The following is an 11,184-nucleotide window of genomic DNA, read 5'->3' as shown; positions in this document are numbered from 1 at the left end:
CCTAAACCTAACCCCTTAACCCTAAACCTAACCCCTTAACCCTAAACCTAACCCCTTAACCCTAACCCCTTAACCCTAACCCCTTAACCCTAACCCCTTAACCCTAAACCTAACCCCTTAACCCTAAACCTAAACCCTTAACCCTAAACCTAACCCCTAACCCCTAAACCTAATCCCTTAACCCTAACCCTAACCCCTTAACCCTAAACCTAACCCCTTAACCCTAAACCTAACCCCTTAACCCTAAACCTAACCCCTTAACCCTAACCCCTTAACCCTAAACCTAACCCCTTAACCCTAAACCTAACCCCTTAACCCTAACCCCTTAACCCTAACCCTAACCCCTTAACCCTAACCCTAACCCCTTAACCCTAACCCCTTAACCTAACCCTAAACCTAATTCCATCCCTAATAATATCATTTTTCCTTGTGGGGACCAGCTAAATGTCCCGAGTTGGTCAACTTTTTGTTTGTTTACTATTCTTGTGGCTCCATGTCTCCATGTCCACACTCACACACACACACACACACACACACACACACACACACACACTCACACTCACACTCACACTCACACTCACACTCACACTCACACTCACACTCACACTCACACTCACACTCACACTCACACACTCACACTCACACTCACACTCACACTCACACTCACACTCACACACACACACACACACACACACACACACACACGCACAAACAGTCAATGTTACTGTTTTATTATATACTATTAATTCCACTACCCACTTAATATTTGTAAATACCTACATGATCAATAGGCATACTACCTGGTCTATTACTTCTACTACTTGTTATTACATGATTATTGATGTAATGTTCTGCGTTGTCGAGGGAGCTCTAACACACAAGTATTTCACTGCACTTTTTATACCTGCTGGAAAAGGTGTACGTTACAAATACGATTAGATTAGACAGTATCTCAATCTGTAGCTCTGGTCAATAGCAAGTCACACTAACATGTTGGACCAGAACTACTCCACTTGTAGTCTCCGACAGGGATGCGATAGCGATGTCTTATCAGAGAGAAGAAAAATCCTTTGTGTTGTAACCACCACTACTCAGACCATATGAGACCTGAGACACAGAGCAGTCTGGGAAGAAGTTGGGAAAGGCCAGAGTGCACAGTGAGTTACTATCCTCTGTAGACCCTGTCGCAGAGGAGTCGGACACAGAGTGACAGTACAGGGGTGTCTGTGTTCCTGGGCCCGTCCGTACGCTCTCTCCTGATTGGCAGTACAGGGGTGTCTGTGTTCCTGGGCCCGTCCGTACGCCCTCTCCTGATTGGCAGTACAGGGGTGTCTGTGTTCCTGGGCCCGTCCGTACGCCCTCCCCTGCCTTCTTAGAAGGAGAAGAGGTCCAAGGCTCTGTATACAAGAATCCTCCCACTAGATGGTGAGGGTCGTAGGGCGATACCTGGTCTGTTATGTCCTGAGTCTGCTGGTGCTGGAGGATCCTACTGGGCAGGCCCCGAGTCTGAAACATGTCCTGGTCGATGATCCTACTGGGCAGGCCCCGAGTCTGAAACACGTCCTGGTCGATGACCCTACTGGGCAGGCCGCGAGTCTGAAACACGTCCTGATCACTGAGCATGTTACTGTAGTCCGGCCCCAGCAGGTCAAAGAAGTCTGGGTTCCCCGCTCCCCGTTCCAGATCACCCAGGAACATGCCCGAGGTGGACGTGACTCGAGAGGTGGTGGTAGTGTTGGCCGGCTCAGTGAAAAAGGATGGGGGAAGGTTACGGTGCCTCAGGGGAGGCTTCTTGGCTCTCTCCCCCTTGACAGGCTCCTTGACAGAGTTAAAGAGGGCAGCCAGGCTCTTGGTCTGGAGGTTGGCCTGTAGCCCGTCCCGCTTGTGGACGGGTTTGCCTTGCTGGAATGGGCTGGGCTGGGTCTGAAGCTGGATCTGAGGCTGGGTCTGGGTCTGGGTGGGAAAGCCAGAGATTTTTCTCTTGTTGGCCCCTGGAGCTGCTGCTGGGTTCCCTGTTGGACTGATGAAGCCTGTACATCTCTTGATCTGCTTCTGCAGGTACTTGCGGTGGTTGACTTTCCTTTTGGACTTGACTGGCTTGTCCAAAGCCAGTTTGATGTTGCTGGAGGCCGAGTCTATGAAGCTGAGCAGATTCCTGGTAGTTTCCCTGTATTCACCTCTCTCCTCACTCTCCTCCAGCGGACTCCCGTCCAGACTTCTGGTGGTTTCCCTGTATTCTCCTCTCTCCTCACTCTCCTCCAGCGGACTCCCGTCCAGGCTCTGACTCATGTCATACTCCATCATGACCGACCCAGGGAAACAGAAGTTTACGAACGGAGAGTTCATGATTGCAGTTTGAACAGCCATTACAATTCTGATTCTAAACACTGGGGCCTCAGTGGCCTCGCCCTCAGCATCCGCTGCTGCTGCTAATCCAAAATATAAAGAGCCTCTTCCTCGTCACAGCATGTCTTCTTGTCCTGTAGGTCTGGGTAATGTTGGCACCTACAAGAAGCAAATCAGATATTCGATTTCAGACTGTCACAAGAGACTAGTCCCAGGGTAGCTTCCCAGTGTGCAAAAAATGGTTGAGAATATGTATTCTCAACGTCTTTTCAACCAACGAGATGTATTTTCAGCGTCTTTTTTGCTCGTAGGGTTGGTCCAAACCCCTTGGTCCTTGAGCTAGTTGTGAGCCTTGGACATGCAGCTCCTGTGAATTCCACTCCTCTCCTCTCCACTTTTCCACTCCACAGTAGAACAGAACAGAGACTGAACTGAGGGAACAGACACTTGTTGTTTGTGGAAAGCAAATCTGACGGAGAGAGAGAGAGATCTTTCAGGGGGCGGGGCTAGATGATGTCAGAACATCAAAGGGGAGGGGCAGAGAGACCCCGGGACTTAACTCTTTGCTTACGCCTGACCACCTGCAACTAAGAGAGATTTGTCTGAGCTTCCCCGCTGTGTCTCAAGACAATAGCCAGTGGTAGGGTTGGTTGGATCCCTCTTCCTCCTCCTTTCACTGTTTATGTGTGCTGTGAACCTAAACCGGTCTTATGAAACTTGAATATGTTGGGCTACTATGGAGGTGAAACTAGAATATCACTTTCAGAGCAATGCAATTCTTTGGAAATTAGTTCTTATGTTGTTTTATAATAGTTAGTTCAAATTTAAAAGATTTCATTTCTAAAAAACATTGTCCCTGTACTATGTATACATTATTTATCTTGTGCTCTTAAAAAAAAAAATATATATATATATATATATATATATATATATATATATATATATATATTATTTCCATGTCTTTATTCATACCAGCTTGATTGTTGGGTTTACAGGCAGGACTTGCTACTTCTACCATCTCATCACACACCGAAAACACACCAAACTATGTCATCAAGACCCTACCGTTTACTATTATCTTTTCAGAAAGGCTTTTTCTTTATGGGGAAATCCTGGTTCCCAAACAGGTATCTTTATAGTATCTGGGATCAATTATAACTAATCCTGGTGCCCAAACAGGTATCTTTATAGTATCTGGGATCAATTATAACTAATCCTGGTGCCAAAACAGGTATCTTTATAGTATCTGGGATCAATTATAACTAATCCTGGTGCCCAAACAGGTATCTTTATAGTATCTGGGATCAATTGTATCAGTATAGTATCTGGGATCAATTGTATCAGTATAGTATCTGGGATCAATTGTATCTCTATAGTATCTGGGATCAATTGTATCAGTATAGTATCTGGGATCAATTGTATCAGTATAGTATCTGGGATCAATTATAACTAATCCTGGTGCCCAAACATGTATCTCTATAGGATCTGGGATCAATTGTATCTCTATAGTATCTGGGATCAATTGTATCTCTATAGTATCTGTGATCAATTGTATCAGTATAGTATATGGGATCAATTATAACTAATCCTGGTGCCCAAACATGTATCTCTATAGTATCTGGGATCAATTGTATCAGTATAGTATCTGGGATCAATTATAACTAATCCTGGTTCCCAAACAGGTATCTTTATAGTATCTGGGATCAATTATAACTAATCCTGGTGCCCAAACATGTATCTCTATAGTATCTGGGATCAATTATAACTAATCCTGGTGCCCAAACAGGTATCTTTATAGTATCTGGGATCAATTATAACTAATCCTGGTGCCCAAACAGGTATCTTTATAGTATCTGGGATCAATTGTATCTTTATAGTATCTGGGATCAATTCCCAAATATAACTCTACTACTTAAGATAACCTTCCTGCTTGTTCTGTGTCTTAATCTGCTCGTGGAACTAAAGTTGGAAGTTGATTTCTTGTTGGTGCATGGTCATGTTGGTGAATTCCCAGAGCAGTGGGAATTTTTGCTCGGTCCTGACAACTATTATAGCCGGGTCTTTGACATACAGCCCTACAGAGTCTAAAGAGCCTCTATTCTCCCCCCGCCTCTCAAAGGGAGCTTTGTGCCAGGGATTCATTAAAGTGCACCTCACAGCCCCACAGTAAAATAGCCCCCCCCCCCCTCCCTCCCTCCCTCCCTCTCAATAATGAACAGTCGATTTAACTGGAAAAGCTGGCGGGGTTGTTAAATTAAAAGGGGAAAATAAAGTGTTGGTTCAAGCTCGGTGAAGAAGAAGAAATGTTGACCTTAAGAAATACAGCCCTGGTATGAAACTGCTTGCTGTACCCTGCTTACTGCGTCTGCTTTTACCGCTGCAGACAATCATACTTTTACGGGAAGTCTCTTGGCTAACGGTGAATAGTGAATACCCAGAACACACTGAGAGGTGCAGTATGGGTTCTAGGTCTGCCTGAGAGTTTCACTGTGCCAAAGCTTGATCCTGATTTAAGTGGGGGGGTGGGGGGGGGGGGGGGCTGAAAGGAGGAAATAGTATCAGGGCTGGTGAGAGACGGATGAAGGAAATAGTATCAGGGCTGGTGAGAGAGGGAAGATGGAGGAAATAGTATCAGGACTGGTGAGAGAGGGAAGATGGAGGAAATAGTATCAGGGCTGGTGAGAGATGGAAGATGGAGGAAATAGTATCAGGGCTGGTGAGAGAGGGAAGATGGAGGAAATAGTATCAGGGCTGGTGAGAGAGGGAAGATGGAGGAAATAGTATCAGGACTGGTGAGAGAGGGAAGATGGAGGAAATAGTATCAGGGCTGGTGAGAGAGGGAAGATGGAGTAAATAGTATCAGGACTGGTGAGAGAGGGAAGATGGAGGAAATAGTATCAGGACTGGTGAGAGAGGGAAGATGGAGGAAATAGTATCAGGACTGGTGAGAGAGGGAAGATGGAGGAAATAGTATCAGGACTGGTGAGAGAGGGAAGAATACATAGGACTGGATGGAGGAAATAGTATCAGGGCTGGTGAGAGAGGGAAGATGGATGGAGGATAGATTATTCACACAGTAAAAAAAAAGGGATGTACCTATTTTGAAGATATTTCCATACACTGCCTTGATTGGCTGATAGGATGGTCTAGAGCCCACCCACTTACCCAGAAGAATAGTCATTGGTCTATTATAAACAGATCACAGAGACGTCATGATGTGGTCCAAACCTTCCACTTGAACAGGCTGAAATTCCAGGCATATTTTATTTTTAACAACCCTTACAACAAAACGGCCACTATTATCACTTTCACAATTTCAGAGTGTTATTTCACCTCGTAGTGTGGAAATATAATTCTAACATTTAATTTTTTAACTGCACTGCCCCTTTAAATCATTTGGGCTTTTATGAAATAATGTTGGAAATCTGGCTTATGTTATTGCCTACACTCTCGGAGCTCTCTCCTCTCAGCTCTCTCCTCTCTCCTCTCAGCTCTCTCCTCTCAGCTCTCTACTCTCAGCTCTCTACTCTCAGCTCTCTCCTCTCAACTCTCTCCTCTCAGCCTGGTCTGAGGCTCAGTTGGTATAGCTGTTTTTGGTCCTTGCAACAGAATTCCCAAGAATGGATTCTTTCTTTTTCCCTTTTCTTGAAAGTGCATTTTAAGGCAGTGAATCATTTAGAGCTGGGAGACGGAGAGGAGGGAGAGAGAGAGAGGTTCTGAGCTCTTTGAAAGAAGAAGGGTCCATCGAGAAACTGTTATTCTCATGTAAATTGGTGCGGACAGGGAAAAGGGGGGACAGTGAAAGTGATAGTACTGATCTAATTATCTGTGGCCCCAACACCCGGTCTGAATGAGACGCTCAGAATAACTGCTGACATGGAAGCACAATAAACAGGACAACGTAGAGCTTCTGTAAAAAAAAAACAAGCTTTTCTCTTCAGGCCTTTATGGGGGTGTTCTCTCTCCCTCTTCTCTCTCTCCCACTATCCACTCTCTCGCTCTCCCGCTTCTCTCTCTCTCCCTCTATCCACTCTCTCGCTCTCCCTCTTCTCTCTCTCTCTCTATCCACTCTCTCGCTCTCCCTCTTCTCTCTCTCTCTGTCTCTCTCCCTCTCTCCACTCTCTCTCTCTAACTCCACTCTCTCCCTCTATCCACTCTCTCGCTCTCCCTCTTCTCTCTCTCTCCCTCTATCCACTCTCTCGCTCTTCCTCTTCTCTCTCTCTCTATCCACTCTCTCGCTCTCCCTCTTCTCTCTCTCTCTGTCTCTCTCCCTCTTCTCTCTCTCCCTCTCTCCACTCTCTCTCTAACTCCACTCTCTCCCTCTATCCACTCTCTCGCTCTCCCTCTTCTCTCTCTCTCTATCCACTCTCTCGCTCTCCCTCTTCTCTCTCTGTCTCTCTCCCTCTTCTCTCTCCCTCTCTCCACTCTCTCTCTCTAACTCCACTCTCTCCCTCTCTCCACTTGGTCTCTCCCTCTTCTCTCCCTCTTCTCTCCACTCCATCTCTTCCTCCTCTCCCTCTCCCCTTCCTCCTCCCATCTCTCTTTTCCTTCTCTCCCCCTCCTCCTCCCCTCTCTCTCTTTCTTTTCTCTCTCTCTTTACAAAAAAAGCAGGGTATTTAAAAGAGATATTCATAGCATCTCGCACCTCTATTCTTAAATGTCGACAGCAGCAGGCGAGAAAAAGAGGCAACAGAAATAAGTGAATATGACATGATAATTAGGTCAAATACAGTATCCGCATTCATGGAGCCACTCTCTGGTTCTTTTTTCTAGCACTTCTATCAAACATCAGACAACAATGCCAACAACTTTGTAGTGCACTATCTAGGGTGTCATTTGGGACAACCGTTGCGGAGGGAGGATATACCACAGAAACAGAAACAGTCTGTTATTACATAGAAACAGTCTGTTATTACAGAAACAGTCTGTTATTACATAGAAACAGTCTGTTATTACATAAACAGTCTGTTAGTGTTATTACACAGAAACAGTCTGTTATTACACAGAAACAGTCTGTTATTACACAGAAACAGTCTGTTATTACATAAACAGTCTGTTAGTGTTATTACACAGAAACAGTCTGTTATTACACAGAAACAGTCTGTTATTACACAGAAACAGTCTGTTATTACATAGAAACAGTCTGTTATTACATAGAAACAGTCTGTTATTACATAAACAGTCTGTTAGTGTTATTACACAGAAACAGTCTGTTATTACACAGAAACAGTCTGTTATTACACAGAAACAGTCTGTTAGTGTTATTACATAGAAACAGTCTGTTAGTGTTATTACATAGAAACAGTCTGTTATTACACAGAAACAGTCTGTTATTACATAGAAACAGTCTGTTAGTGTTATTACACAGAAACAGTCTGTTATTACACAGAAACAGTCTGTTATTACATAGAAACAGTCTGTTATTACATAAACAGTCTGTTAGTGTTATTACACAGAAACAGTCTGTTATTACACAGAAACAGTCTGTTATTACAGAAACAGTCTGTTATTACACAGAAACAGTCTGTTATTACACAGAAACAGTCTGTTAGTGTTATTACATAGAAACAGTCTGTTAGTGTTATTACATAGAAACAGTCTGTTATTACATAGAAACAGTCTGTTATTACACAGAAACAGTCTGTTATTACATAGAAACAGTCTGTCATTACATATAAACAGTCTGTTAGTGTTATTACATAGAAACAGTCTGTTATTACATAGAAACAGTCTGTTATTACACAGAAACAGTCTGTTATTACATAGAAACAGTCTGTTATTACACAGAAACAGTCTGTTATTACACAGAAACAGTCTGTTATTACATAGAAACAGTCTGTTAGTGTTATTACATAGAAACAGTCTGTTATTACACAGAAACAGTCTGTTATTACACAGAAACAGTCTGTTATTACATAGAAACAGTCTGTTATTACATATAAACAGTCTGTTAGTGTTATTACATAGAAACAGTCTGTTATTACATAGAAACAGTCTGTTATTACACAGAAACAGTCTGTTATTACATAGAAACAGTCTGTTAGTGTTATTACATAGAAACAGTCTGTTATTACACAGAAACAGTCTGTTATTACATAGAAACAGTCTGTTATTACACAGAAACAGTCTGTTATTACACAGAAACCGTCTGTTATTACATAGAAACAGTCTGTTATTACACAGAAACAGTCTGTTAGTGTTATTACATAGAAACAGTCTGTTAGTGTTATTACATAGAAACAGTCTGTTATTACACAGAAACAGTCTGTTATTACATAGAAACAGTCTGTTATTACACAGAAACAGTCTGTTATTACACAGAAACAGTCTGTTAGTGTTATTACATAGAAACAGTCTGTTAGTGTTATTACATAGAAACAGTCTGTTATTACACAGAAACAGTCTGTTATTACAGAAACAGTCTGTTATTACATAGAAACAGTCTGTTATTACATAGAAACAGTCTGTTATTACATAGAAACAGTCTGTTAGTGTTATTACATAGAAACAGTCTGTTATTACACATAAACAGTCTGTTATTACATAGAAACAGTCTGTTATTACATAGAAACAGTCTGTTATTACATAGAAACAGTCTGTTAATGTTATTACATAGAAACAGTCTGTTATTACAGAAACAGTCTTATTACAGAAACAGTCTGTTATTACACAGAAACAGTCTGTTATTACATATAAACAGTCTGTTAGTGTTATTACATAGAAACAGTCTGTTATTACAGAAACAGTCTGTTAGTGTTATTACATAGAAACAGTCTGTTAGTGTTATTACACAGAAACAGTCTGTTATTACATAGAAACAGTCTGTTAGTGTTATTACATAGAAACAGTCTGTTATTACATAGAAACAGTCTGTTAATGTTATTACATAGAAACAGTCTGTTATTACATAGAAACAGTCTGTTAATGTTATTACATAGAAACAGTCTGTTATTACATAGAAACAGTCTGTTAATGTTATTACACAGAAACAGTCTGTTATTACACAGAAACAGTCTGTTATTACATAGAAACAGTCTGTTATTACACAGAAACAGTCTGTTATTACAGAAAGAGTCTGTTATTACACAGAAACAGCCCGTTATTACAGAAACAGTCTGTTATTACACAGAAACAGTCTGTTATTACATAAACAGTCTGTTAGTGTTATTACATAGAAACAGTCTGTTATTACATAGAAACAGTCTGTTATTACATAGAAACAGTCTGTTATTACATAGAAACAGTATGTTATTACATAGAAACAGTCTGTTATTACAGAAACAGTCTGTTATTAAATTGAAACAGTCTGTTATTACATAGAAACAGTCTGTTATTACATAGAAACAGTCTGTTATTACAGAAACAGTCTGTTATTACACAGAAACAGTCTGTTATTACATAAACAGTCTGTTAGTGTTATTACATAGAAACAGTCTGTTATTACATAAACAGTCTGTTATTACATAGAAACAGTCTGTTATTACATAGAAACAGTCTGTTAGTGTTATTACATAGAAACAGTCTGTTATTACATAGAAACAGTATGTTAGTGTTATTACATAGACACAGTCTGTTAGTGTTATTACATAGAAACAGTCTGTTATTACATAGAAACAGTCTGTTATTACATAAACAGTCTGTTATTACATAAACAGTCTGTTATTACATAGAAACAGTCTGTTAGTGTTATTACATAGAAACAATCTGTTAGTGTTATTACATAGACACAGTCTGTTATTACATAGAAACAGTCTTAGTGTTATTACATAGAAACAGTCTGTTAGTGTTATTACATAGAAACAGTCTGTTAGTGTTATTACATAGACACAGTCTGTTATTACATAGAAACAGTCTGTTAGTGTTATTACATAGAAACAGTCTGTCATTACATATAAACAGTCTGTTAGTGTTATCTCTTATTCAAGATTGCTTCGATCACGTGGACTGGCATATGTTTTGGATAGCCTCAGACAACAACATTGATGTATACGCTGATTCGGTGAGCGAGTTTGTTAGCAAGTGCATCGGTGATGTTTTATCCACTGTGATGATTCAAACCTTCCCTAATCAGAAACTGTGGATTGATGGCAGCATTCGCGCAAAACTGAAAGTGCGAACCACTGCTTTTAATCATGGCAAGGCGACCGGAAACATGACCGAATACAAACAGTGTAGCTATTCCCTCAGCAAGGCAATCAAACAAGCTAAGCGTCAGTATAGAGACAAAGTAGAGTCGCAATTCAACGGCTCAGACACGAGAGGTATGTGGCAGGGTCTACAGTCAATCACGGACTACAAAAAGAAAACCAGCCCTGTCGCGGACCAGGATGTCTTGCTCCCAGACAAGCTAAACAATTTCTTTGCTCACTTTGAGGACAATACAGTTCCACCGACACGGCCCGCTACCAAAACCTGTGGACTCTCCTTCACCGCAGCCAACGTGAGTAAAACATTTAAACGTGTTAACCCTCGCAAGGCTGCCGGCCCAGACGGCATCCCTAGCCACGTCCTCAGAGCATGCGATGACAAGCTGGCTGGTGTGTTTACGAACATATTCAATGAATCCCTATCCCAGTCTGCTATGCCCACATGCTTCAAGAGGGCCATCATTGTTCCTGTTCCCAAGAAAGCTAAGGTAACTGAGCTAAACGACTACCACCCCGTAGCACTCACTTCCGTCATCATGAAGTACTTTGCGAGACTAGTCAAGGATCAAATCACCTCCACCCTACCTGACACCCTAGACCCACTCCAATTTGCCCGCCCTGTGCAACTGGGTCCTGGACTCTGGGTCCTGGACTTTCTGACGGGCCGCTCCCGGTGGTGAGTGTAGGAAAC

The 11,184-nt window shown here is 41.8% G+C and overlaps 1 protein-coding gene across 1 annotated transcript; it reads right to left on the bottom strand.

Annotated features, from left to right (window-relative positions):
* Positions 1–463: 463 nt before the first annotated feature.
* fam181b (family with sequence similarity 181 member B) lies at positions 464–2,814 on the bottom strand. Its single transcript, XM_021593118.3, has one exon. It carries the CDS (start codon positions 2,365–2,367, stop codon positions 1,051–1,053), a length of 1,317 nt encoding a protein of 438 aa, XP_021448793.2. The 5' UTR covers positions 2,368–2,814; the 3' UTR covers positions 464–1,050.
* Positions 2,815–11,184: the final 8,370 nt, after the last annotated feature.

Source organism: Oncorhynchus mykiss, chromosome 27 (genome assembly GCF_057628025.1).
Source record: "Oncorhynchus mykiss isolate SJ-2025 chromosome 27, ASM5762802v1, whole genome shotgun sequence".
NCBI classification, from domain to species: domain Eukaryota; kingdom Metazoa; phylum Chordata; class Actinopteri; order Salmoniformes; family Salmonidae; genus Oncorhynchus; species Oncorhynchus mykiss.
The sequence above is the reverse complement of the archived record's forward strand: the minus strand, read 5'-3'. Positions and strand labels throughout refer to the sequence as shown.